Raw genomic sequence first — 12,773 nt, 5'->3', positions numbered from 1 at the left:
TATGACAAGGCCTATTAAACTGATGAATGAATGCATTAATCACTTTTAGGTTTAGAATTTTTGACTTCTTCCAGGCATGAGGGCCATATGCTAGCATCAACAGAAAAGCTACATTACTGATAGTTTTCATTCTGAACTAGAATTTGAAATCTAAAAAAAAAATAAGTGGGTTACTCTTCATATTTCTGATTCCTAAGGCTGGCTGAGATTTACTGTTTCTCCATGAAATACATAAATATACCTATTATAAAATTTTTAATTAAACTCAAACTATTTTACAGTAGAACATCAACATTTTCTGGGTAGGTGAAAGCTTTTATATTACATTTTTATTTTGCAAGAAAATAAATTATACAACTTAAAAAATAAAATCCAAAAATTAAGCAGTTCATCAAAATATTTCAGCCTACTGCATACAGAAACTGCTACTATTTAAAATTATACAGCGTTATCACCTCAGTATGTAGTGGCACACATTCAAAATCGTACATACCATATACGGATAGATTACAACTTAGGAACTCAAATTTGTTCAACACTCCAGGCGACACATAGTGTAGATGACAGGAAAGCTTTCATGTAATGTTTACTTCACAAACATGACCTTGGAAGTTTGTAAGATAGCATTCCAGTCATTTACATGAAAATAGAAAAACCAGCTTGAGTTTATGATAGCAAATCTTTCTGGAAAACTAGCAAACCTTTCACCCAAATTGAATTTTTAAAATTTGCCCTTTGAGCAGGGCTAATGAAATCCTACTGCAAATAATGCATAATACTTTTAAACTACGGTCATATTTTGCATTAAATTTAATAGGAAGTAAAAATAAAAAGCTAACATTTCATTTTTGGAAATTTCAACACTTATGCACAAAGTAAGAGACTTAAATAGGTTGACAGAATGCAGAGACCCCTCCAATAAATGTAAAAATTGGAAGACTTCAGATGTTTTTCAAGATCTTCATTAAATCATTGAAACAGTAATGGTTTAATATTTACCTCATTGTAAGTATTAAAATTGTTCTATATTTTACTTTGTAAGTTTTTTTCACGTCTATTTACTCTGGCAATGGGACGGTAACAAAGGTTAACATTTCCGAGATGGCTCCATCTCTAAGTTAGAAGATGAATGTTTGAAGCTTAAATTAACCTGTGAAGAGTCCTATTGCCATACTAGTCATGGAAAAAAAAAAAGGTATATATTTTCTCCCTTAACTATGTCAGGTTTCATTCCTGCTCAGACAGCACTAATTTTAAGTGCACATTATAGAAAAGGGACCTGATAAAGATACAACTGTGATTAAGAATTTAGCAAATTGCTAGTAAATTGTTCTTTTTCTTCAGATTCTTTTTATTTAAATTAGCAAATCTATTGTCGAAACATATTTAAAGAAAATTCAGTAATGGTATAGGCACCTTGTCAACTGAATGGTTTTCATAAACACCAAAAAGTAGTTGAACTTTTGTGTACATAACAAAAAAAAAATGATGAAAGCTGTGAGTCTACAGTATTTACTGCTGTTCTATTCCCCAAAATACAGTTAGGACATAATTAGCTATTAAAAATTTATAAAATTTAATAGAAAAGTTTGCTGAATTACCCACTTTTGCATTAAATTTACCTTTATTAAATCAAAACATCATGGCTCTCACTCTTAAATCACCAAAATGATTAGAAATTACAAAAAAGTTCTGAGAACAATTATAATTTAAAACAATAAATCTTCAACTTTGAAAAATGGCCTGTAATATTTCCTTCCTTTGGCATTCTTGTATTGGATAAGCAAATATGCCAACGGCAAACTATTTGCTAAACATAAGGACCACAATTATTACAATTCTTAAAGAATTTGTCCATTGTTAGCAGTCATTTAATTAGAGAAAATGCTGAGCACTAAATTAACTCTTCACAATAGACTTGGTCTAATAATTGACATATGCTATCTTAGAACTCATGTATAAGATTTAAAATTAGAAACAAAATTCCAATTTCCTATGAGTTTCAGAACAGGCATTTGACTATAATCAGCAAAACCTTAAATGTTTTAAATCAGCTTTCCTTCATCAGGCAGCTCGCAAAGCCTCTTGGGGTTGGGGCAGATTCCGTGAATTGCTCCTGAAATCACTCTGCGATAATGCTGTAAGCCTTCAATACTCCAGCACACCATAGCCGAATGGCTTCAAAATCATGTTAAAAATTTTACTCAATATCAAACAAAAAGTAAAATAATTTGCAAGAAAATTTGAAATGTGTATCATAATGAATAAAAATCCACGTTGAGCCATACTTTCCCAATGGGGAGTTTTTCTCTTTTTAAGTTGCTCATGTCCTTAAGTACGGAATCTTCACTCCTCTGGATATTCAGTTACCAGCAACTAGTAAGTTGCTACTTTGGATTGACTAAGAGGAACAAGGTAAGAGTTGCCTTTGAACATTTAAAAAATGTTTATTTTTCAAATATATAAATATATATGTACATATATTTGGCAAGTTTACTGTTCATATTAAGATTGCAACACTTTTACTTATGCTTTTCAGGTCTTTCCTATGTTGTGGTTTCTCTCTTCCTTGTAGGTAACTGGTACTTATTGTTTAAAGCAGAATGCCTTCCTATCAGGAAACCTGAGGCTACACATCCCTAATCAAGAGACTAAAATACCAAAATATTTCCATGCTACAGATTAAGGGATCAGTTATATAACTGCATTATATGATAGCAGGAAATTTCTGCCTTGTTTTTAATGAATTTGGATATGGCATAACAAATATTAGGTATATATAGTATATATATTAAGTGTATTAGTAGACACACTTAACTTTGCTATTTTGACTCTGTAATCAAAATGACCTCCCTACCTCCAAACATGTTTCAAACAACTGAAGAAGCAATTAATATAGGCTTCACTTTTCCAAAACAAGCTCTCCAGCCATATAAAATAAAAAATAATCCTTATCATTAAAAAACAAACAACTAAAACGGCAGTCTCTTGGTTAAAGAAAGCCAACATTTGTAAGTTCGAAAAATTTAATACCATTTTTAGGTCACCATTAAAATCCAGTTATTATACTGAAGCAGTGTTTGAACAAATAATTTGATACTTATTACTTGTCTCCTCACCTATATCTGTCCTCTCCCAATGATGTGTAGACCAGCTCACTCTTTTGATCAAAAGAAACCAAGAGTGCTATTTCTAGTTTTAATTGCATTTTAAAAACAACACATAACAGCATTTTTCAGTGCACAAATATCTGAAGATCCTTCCTTGTGCAAGTACATTTTTGTAAGAGAGGAAAAAGGAGAAAAAAAAGCAGTAAGAATCCCACCCTCACCCTTCCCAACTGTATTTCTTCTGGTGGGTATAATAAGTCAAATTTCCTTTTAAAAGTTCATAAAGGGCTCTTCATGAATGCAAGTGTCTCCCACAAAAGAGCATGCTGTTAAAGAGTGTGTGACATGAAGGGAATGCCATCATGCTAACTAATGTGGTTGGCAAAATATAGTTGTTTTGTTAGGTAAGGCAGAGATTTTAATATTTATGTAATCAAAGTCCAAATAAACCTTCAGCACAAACTGTTGCAACTTTCTGCCCAAGCACTCCAAAATTTGAGTTCTTAATATTGTCCATGATGTTCAAAATTATGCCATATAAATGAAAGTGTTGATATCAGATTCATCTCTTCTGATGTATTTGTGCTCTATCAGCCATTCTATTTGCTCTTTTATCATTTTCTTTTGTGGCAAGAACATGTTTTTCAAAATTTCTACTAATTCAGTCTGCAGCTGAGCATTACTAATTTTCTTTCTCATCTTCATTATTTGTATGATAGCCTCCTAAAACAAAAAATAAAAATAATTAGATTATTTTAAGTAAAGGAAAACAAAAAATAATTTCTTATGTATATTATCCTCTATCCAACATCTATCCAAATGATAAATAATCACTAAGCCAGCGATTTTCAACCAGTGTGCCACGGTATGCCACAAGAATTTTTAAAACATGCAATACCTGACTATTTAGCCAGAGGCACCAACCTCTTTTCTCTTAGACCAGTGGTTGGCAAACTGCAGCTCGCAAGCCACATGCGGCTCTTTGGCCCCTTGAGTGTGGCTCTTCCACAAAATACCACGTGCGGGCGCGCACGCAGAGTGCGATTGAAACTTCGTGGCCCATGTGCAGAAGTCGGTTTTCGGCTCTCAAAAGAAATTTCAATCGTTGTACTGTTGATATTTGGTTCTGTTGACTAATGAGTTTGCCGACCACTGTCTTAGACTGTCAAATTAACAACAGCCATGTGGTGTGTATGCCCTGTTTTAAACCATAATAAGTCACATAATAGAGTTGTATCCTATTTGTCACATAGCATAATAAGGTTGTGTCTAGAAATCCTTATGTACAGTATAGGCACTTATTTCTTTTAAAAGTCACTTTGGAACAAAAAGGGTAGGTAATTATTATTATTACTATGTTTTTGTAAATCAGTCAAAATTATACCTATTTTTTTGTCATATCAGTATAAAATAAACTTTTTGGTGTGTTGCAGATATTTACTAATTAGTTTGTGTGTGTCATGAGATAAAAAAGGTTGAAAATCACTACACTAGGAGATTAACATTGAGACCAGTATTCTTAACAAATATATTTTTTATGCTCACTATAAAAGATAATCCAATTATAGACATTTTGAAAAACAGGGAAAAGCAAAATTACCTATAATCTCTCGGCTGAAAGAAAACCAGACTTAATGTTTTGGCCAATTCCTTTCATTCCTTTTTCCACACTATGCACATTTTAAAAATTTATATTACCTGTGAGCACAATATGTACATAATCCAGTATTGTGTTAAAAATCAGTTAAGAGCCCGGCTGGCGTGGTTCAGTGGCTGGTCCCCATTTAATATGCTGGTTGTCACTAGAAGAGTGGTATGACATGATGGAAATAATCTGCACTCCTGAACCCTTGTCCATTCCAACATGATGCAGAGTTTAGAGTTAATGAACCTGCCACAGGGCAGGAGAGAGTGATCCTGCAGCAGTGGATGATATGACAATGTGCCATGTAGGCTATGGGCCACACTGAAGATGTGGCATAGTCTTAGAGAGCTCAAGAGCTCAGTAAGAGCAGAGGATGGCAGTGAGAGCAGGGAAGTGGCTATGTGGTCCTTACCAACTGCAAAAAGAATAAATCATAGTTCCTCTGCTACAGACATCAACAGTAGATGGCAAATTCCCATCTCACAGATAAAGCACTCCATAGCTGCCATGAGCAAGAACCCAGGACACTCTCACAACTTATAAATATGACAACCCCTTCACTGTCACTACAAAGTCAAATGAATTCCTTTCACCCTCAATACATCCAGATGCCATCTGTGAAAATAGCAAATAATGCAAATGGGTGGAATCGGACTAGGGGAAATAAAGTCTCAGCATGACCTAAAGGAACAGCTTAGGTTACTAGACTGGGTACAACTCTGGATCAGTTTAAGACAAAACAAAACAAAACAAAAAAACCCCTCCATTTAAAAAAAAAATTCTTTATTGATTAAGGTGTTACATATGTGTCCTTATTCCATTACCCCCCAAAACCTTCATTTTCTCTGCACATCTAATAGTATGATTATATTTGCCATCCCATTATACATCTCAACTCTAATCCATCTGAAATTTATCTAGCCTGGTGTCACCATAAACTAGAAATATATCGTAATTTTTCTCCAAAAAGTAAAATTTCCCAAAAGTTTTTCTTGAATAATCCATTCCCTTTTCATTGGCCATGGAAATTATTTCTTTTATTGTAAAGTTTGTCTGTACTTATACAGGATACTTATTTCTGAGTTATTTTCTTCAATTAATCTGCTTGTCATATTGTTGTAGATATTTTTTGTTAACCCTCACCTGGGGATATATTTTTCCATTGATTTAAAAAAATATATATTTTTATTGATTTCAGAGAAGAAGGGAGAGGGAGAGAGATAGAAACATCAATGATGAGAGAGAATCATTGATCGGCTGCTTCCTGCATGCCCCCTGCAATCCGGGCATGTGCCCTGGACCAGAATCGAACCTGGGATCCTTTAGTTTGTAGGCCGACGCTCTATCCACTGAGCCAAACAATCTAGGGCTCCATTGATTTTTAGAGAGAGTGTAAGGGAGGAGGAGACACAGAGAAACATCGAGATTGGTTGCTTCCTGCATGTACCTCGATGGGGGCAGAGATCAAGCCTGCAATCGAGGTAAATGCTCTTGACCAAAATCAAACCTAGGACCCGTCAGTCCAAGTGCCAATGCTCTAACCACTGAACAAAACTGGCTAGGGCATTTTGTAGATATTTTAATAAGTTTTAATATTTGGCAAGGCAAGCTCAACCATCATCACCCTATTATTTTTTTAAGGTTTCAAACACATTATTCTGATAAAACTGAGAATCCTATATAATAAAAGGCTAATATGCAATTTGACCAAACGGCAGAACGACCAGTCGCTATGACACGCACTGACCACCAGGGGGCAGATGCTCAATGCAGGAGCTGTCCCCTGGTGGTCAGTGTGCTCCCACAGGGAGAGCACTGCTCAGCCAGAAGCCGGGCTCATGGCTGGTGAGTGCAGCAGCAGTGGTGGGAGCCTCTCCTGCCTCCACGACATCCCCCGAGGGCTCCCAGACTGTAAGAGAGCACAGGCTGGGCTGAGGGACACCCCCCCCTGCTACAGTGCATGAATTTCGTGCACCAGGCCTCTAGTCAACATATAAAATTCCAAAAATATTCTTAGTTGAATTTTTGTACGATATTTGGTAAACTTGATACTAATATGGGAAAAACTGACTCATTAAGTTATTCAGTCTTATCATTAAGGAATATGGTATTTTATGTTGATCAAAGGCAGCCAGAGACAAAGAGTACATAAACCGTCTGATTCAATTTTTATGAAGAACTAAAACAAGCAAAACTAAGCAATAGTGATAGGAATCAAGTGGGATGAAGGGGGGACACTGGCATAATAATCTGGCCACTCAGTGTATATCCTATATAATAAAAGGCTAATATGCAAATTGTCCCCTCGACCAAGAGTTCGACCAGCAGGTAGGCTGGCCAACCGCCCATGTCCCCTCCCCCTGGCCAGGCTGGTCGGACCCCACCCATGCACGAATTCATGCACTGGGCCTCTAATATATATATTTATATTTACACACACACACACACACACACACTGAGTGGCCAGATTATTATGCGTTCAGAGATCATAATAATCTGGCCACTCAGTGTACATTTATGAAAACTCACTGAAAACTATACTTTGAAAGGTACATTCTGTTATAGGTAAAGTACACTTCATTAAAAATTTTTAGTAACAAAAGGAGCATGATCCCTTTATTCACATTTTCTTTTCAATCTCAGTAAAGTTTCACTCTCTTCATATAAGATACTAAACACTACTTTTTAAAGAAATGCCTATGAATTTTATGATTTCTTTATTTTACCTCATGTTTTAAAATGTTTATTGATAAATAGAAATGCAATTTTTATTTATTCATCTTTACTCCTTTATCATATTATATGATCTCAAAGTAACAAAAAATTTAAACTTCGTCAAACCTATGAGGGAAGGTAGGGGTGGGTGAGGGTAAGGGGGAGAGATCAACCAAAGGACTTGTATGCATGCATATAAACCTAACCAATGGACACAGACACCATGGGGGTGAAGGCATGGGGGGGGCATTGGGGGGATAAGGATACATATGTAATACCTTAATCAATAAAGAAAAAAAAATTTGACCTTTTCTCATTGCATTGGCCAGTTGTTTCAAATAATACTAAGTAAAAATTGTAAAAGTGGCATAGTTGTTTTTTTTTTTTTTTTAAATATATTTTATTGTTTTTTTTACAGAGAGGAAGGGAGAGTGATAGAGAGCCAGAAACATTGATGAGAGAGAAACATCAATCAGCTGCCTCCTGCACAACCCCCACGGGGGATGTGCCCGCAACCAAGGTACATGCCCTTGACCGGAATCGAACCCAGGACCCCTGAGTCCGCAGGCCGACGTTCTATCCACTGAGCCAAACCAGCCAGGGCCATAATTGGTTTTAATAGATCTATTTCTAAAGTTATATGGTTGTATATTAGCTTGTAATAGGTATTCTTCATTATGTTCAGAAGGTATCATAATCCTAGCTTTAAAATGTTTTAAAAAATGTTCCCTAATTTCATATTACAATGGAATTAGAAGTCAAATAAAAATGTAAATATATCAATCCCAGAATTGTAATTTCTTGCTGAGATACATTTAATCAGGTGTGGTCAAATGAAGACAGAACCTAAAACCAAGGTTTGGCACAACCTATAGAATCTACCATACAGACATCTCTTTTTCTTCTTTTCTTTTTGTTAATCCTTACCTGAGGATATTTTTCCATTGCTTTTAGATAGAGTGGAGGAGAGGGAAAGAGGGGGAGAGAGGGAAAAAGAAAGAGAAAGACAAAGAGAGGCACACACTGGGGATCAAACCTGCAACCTAGGCACATGCCCTTGAATCGAATCCAAGACCCTTTGGTGCCCAGGCCAACACTCTAACTACTGAGCAACACTGGCCAGGGCAGACAGACAACATCTCAACACCATTTTTAAATTCCAGTAAAATGAAAGTAAGGTCTTCCTTACAAAAAGGTTGAATACCTACATGCTTTTAAATTTAAAAAAATGCTTGAAGAATTAAACAACAACATCAAAAGGCCAAAGTTTAAAAAATTTTAGACAGTCTATCTTAATATTACAAACCTGGGTTCTTAGTATTCGTAGTTGAACTATTCCTTCATTCTCTTCTTCTCTCATTCTTTCTGTAGTGAGCTGCAAGCGTCCAATCAAGTTGATTTTACCCCTTTTTTGAACTTTTGCATTTTTTCTATAAAGAAACATTGAATCAAATTATTTTACAGTGAGAGGCCTTGTGAACATCATATAGCAACAAGGTCTGAGAGAAAAGAGTTAGAAATATTTTAAAAATTAATATCCAGAATTGTTTAGAGGACAAGTAACAAATAACCAACATACATAGCTTTATCTAAAATAAACCCTATGATTTCACTCAAACACAATAAAGACTCTGTTAACACTCCCCGTAATCACAAATTAATATAATTTACATTACCATGAATGCGATTAGATATTTATGTTATAATTCAGCATTAACATATATATGTATACATACTAGAGGCTTGTTGCACGAAGATTCGTGCAATAGGCCTTCCTTCCCCTGGCTGCCGGCACCAGTTTTATTCCAGCACCCAGGACCCAGGCCTTCACTCCGGCCGCAGTGGAGAAGCCAAGCCTCGAGGGTAGGCTTCTCCACTCCAGCCGCTGCGAGGCTTGGCTTCTCCGCTCCAACCGCAGCAGAGAAACCAAACATCTTCAGTCTTCGCTCTGCACCTGCGTATGCAAATTAACCCACCATCTTTGTTGGGTTAATTTGCATACCCACTCCTGATTGGCTGGTGGGCATCGCGGCGGTATGGTCAATTTGCATCTTTCTCTTTTATTAGTGTAGATATATTTTTTATTTCAGAGAGGGAGAGAGAGATAGAAACATCAACGATGAGAAAGAATCATGATGGGCTGCCTCCTGCATGCCCCCTACTGGGGATCGAGCCCGCAATCCAGGCATGTGGCATGTGCCCTGACCAGGAATCGAACCGAGACTTCCTGGTTCATAGGTCCATGCTCAACTACTGAGCCATGCCGGTCAGGCCACATTATCTTCTAACTGGAACTTTTGAAAAAATTTCATTTATTGACTGATTTCAGGGAGAGAGGAAGGGAGAGAGGGGGAAGGGGATAGGTAGGGAAGGAGGAAAGGAGAGAAAGAGAAAGAGAAGGAGGGGGGGAGGGAGAGAGAGAGAGAGGAAGAGAGGGAGAGAGGGAGAGAGGAAGAGAGGGAGAGAGGGAGAGAGGGAGAGGGAGAGAGGGAGAGAGGGGGAGAGGGAGAGAGGGGGAGAGAGAGAGAGAGAGAGAGAGAGAGAGAGAGAGAGAGAGAGAGAGAGAGAGAGCTGTTGTTCCACTTATTTATGCATGCATTTATTGGTTGATTCTTGTATGTGTCCTGACTGGGGATCGAACCTGCAACGTTGACATATTGGGACGATGCTCTAACCAACTGAACTACCCGGCCAGAGCCTAACTGAATCTTAATGAAAAAAAAAAAAAAAAATGCTTTGTGTGCATAAAGCTGCTTTAAAATGCAAAAGGACGATTTACTTTAAAGATGAAAAGCAATACAGTATAACATCAGACACAAAAATGTATCCATGAAAACTATGTAAAGAAATAAACATCTCAATGGACAGAGACAGTAGGGGGGTGAGAACATGTGCTGGGGGGTGGGAGTGGCCGGGGAGAGATCAGTGGGGGGAAAAGGAGACATACATAATACTTTAAACAATAAAGAATTTAAATTAAAAAAAAAAAGAAATAAACATCTCTAGTTCATTCATGTTTAATAAACAGCTCACTGGCATATTCTAGAGCAGCAGTTTTTTCAACCAGTGTGCCACAAGAATTTTTAAAGCATACAATACTGTACCTGACTATTTAGTCAGTGGCACTGACTTCTTTTCCTGTAGATTGCCAAATAAAAAATGACTACAACACAACAATAGCCATCTGATGTGAATAAATCAAAATTATATATTTTTTGTGTCAGATTGGCAAAAATATATTTTTTGGTATGCTGCAAAATTTTAGTAATTAGTTTACGTGAGCCATGAGATGAAAAAGGTTGAAAATCGCTGCTCTAGAATGATGGAGTATACAGGTGTGTTTTAAATATCAAAATTCAAACAATGTACTTTTGTTTTAGATCAACCAACATAAACCTTACATTAAACTGAATTCCTGGTTCACTGAGAAGAGGGTACCTTCGGTAAAGTCTTTGGGTGAGTTGACTTGAGGTTCGTACAATAAAACTTGCCGTTTGAGCTTTGGGAAAGCTACTAAAGACTATAAAGGATAAAGAGAAAACAATTAGCACCTATGAACAGTATTAAATACTAAGATCAATTCTCCACCATGCCCAATAGAGGTGAGAAAAGATTATATAATTCAACCTTTTATTTGGTACCTCCGTGAATATAATGTAAATGCATAATGAGAAGAGAGAGAATGAGGAGAAAAGAGTAGGTTATGAGGAAGCAATACATGTTCCCTTTATAATACATCATGAAACTAGAGGGACTGGTCATTCATGACCCACAGCAAACACCACTTGCCAGTTATATACCAGCTTTCTCTCTAGGTAATTTATTTTGGAACTTTTAAGATGTCTATGGAGTAGTGATAAAATGTAGTTATGAGTAGGAGGCTAATGAGTACATTTTATAAGGCCACAAAAAAACCAAAGTTGTCTAATTCTTAGATTTTTGGTCATAGATCTTTAAACACATTCTCATAATGAAATCTTTGGTCACACTTCTCACAGGTACTATTTAACTACCAACTCAATCGTTCTCTCCTTTTTCTACCTTTCTCCATTATAGTAACTTGTTTATTTTTAATTTCTTTTTTTCCATAAATACCTCATTAAAATATATTTTTCTTGGTTAAAATTCATTTGAAATTGTTATGAATTCATAAATTTATTACAAGCAATCAACACATTTTGTGCTATATGACAGGATAAAATTTTAAAAATAAAAAACAAACCCATAAAGTCCTTCTAAGCTCAGCATCAGGGAGTTCAGTTGCGAGTTTTAGATTTTCAAAGCTGATTTTCTCTCTGGGTCTTTGGTTCCATGCAAACAACACAGCCAGCTGAAACGTTGTTACCTCCAAATCATATTGACCTACTTCATTCTTAAATGTTATCTATAACATAACAGATAATACAATTATTTAAAACTAAGACTCTCTTCATAATGACTACCATCTATCTACTATAGTATCTCTTACGTGAGATTATGTATGGAAAACACTGGTAGCTGCCTTCCAATATCCATTCTTTACTTTCTTACATGGCATTAAAATTTTTAACAGACCTCAATGACTGCCCAGAATAAAGGCTTATCTCCCAACTTTTCCTGGAACAAAATGCAGCTATATGACTGAGTTCTGGCCTGAGATACAAGTGGAAATGATGGGGGAAACTTCTAGAAGTTGCCCTTAAATGAACATATACCCTCATCTTTCTGTTATGCTGAAAGACGTAGTAAGGATCATACTGAATTCTGCGGACAAAGGCAATATCTTAAGGAAGGGATATAATTAGAAGCCTATGTCCCTAACAAGTTCATGGAGGAGATCTACTACTCCTGCTCAGACTTTTATACGTGAGAAGCAAACCTACCATGTTTAAGCAACTCTTATTTGGAGTCCTGCCACTTTCAGTCAAACCAACATCTTAACTAACACATCTACTTACAATTCCATTTGACATGAGATGATGCCAATGTAATTTTCTACCACTATGATTTTTTTTATAGAATTCTTCTACTTCAGGTATCAAATCCTCCAGTTCAGTAGGAAGTGAGACAAAGACTTTCTCAGAGCTTCTTGACCATGCACCGGCATTCAAAATTTTTATATTAACTGAATCAGCTATAGGCAAAAAATATCAGAAAAATATAAAGTAAATCTTGGCAATTGATATAATTCAAAATAAATAAGCATGCACATACATACAGGGTAAGCTTTGGTGACAATAAAGAGGACTGAAGATTTTAAAAGTGTATTCTTGTTGACCTGCCCAGATGGCTCAGTAACTGAGCAATCACCCATGAACCAGGAG

The 12,773-nt window shown here is 36.2% G+C and overlaps 1 protein-coding gene across 1 annotated transcript in view; it reads right to left on the bottom strand.

Annotated features, from left to right (window-relative positions):
* Positions 1–310: 310 nt before the first annotated feature.
* CUL5 (cullin 5) overlaps positions 311–12,773 on the bottom strand; it is a 94,935-nt gene continuing 82,472 nt past the window's right edge. The window contains exons 15-19 of the mRNA XM_080687021.1: positions 12,408–12,583; positions 11,693–11,854; positions 10,872–10,990; positions 8,777–8,900; positions 311–3,833 (exon numbers count right to left, since the gene is read on the bottom strand). Of these exons, the coding sequence (XP_080543147.1) occupies positions 3,639–3,833; positions 8,777–8,900; positions 10,872–10,990; positions 11,693–11,854; positions 12,408–12,583 (776 nt within the window). The 3' untranslated portion in view covers positions 311–3,638. The remainder of the gene's footprint in view (positions 3,834–8,776; positions 8,901–10,871; positions 10,991–11,692; positions 11,855–12,407; positions 12,584–12,773) is intronic.

The sequence above is a fragment of the Plecotus auritus genome, assembly GCF_963455305.1.
Source record: "Plecotus auritus genome assembly, chromosome: 9".
In the NCBI taxonomy this organism is placed as follows: domain Eukaryota; kingdom Metazoa; phylum Chordata; class Mammalia; order Chiroptera; family Vespertilionidae; genus Plecotus; species Plecotus auritus.
The sequence above is the reverse complement of the archived record's forward strand: the minus strand, read 5'-3'. Positions and strand labels throughout refer to the sequence as shown.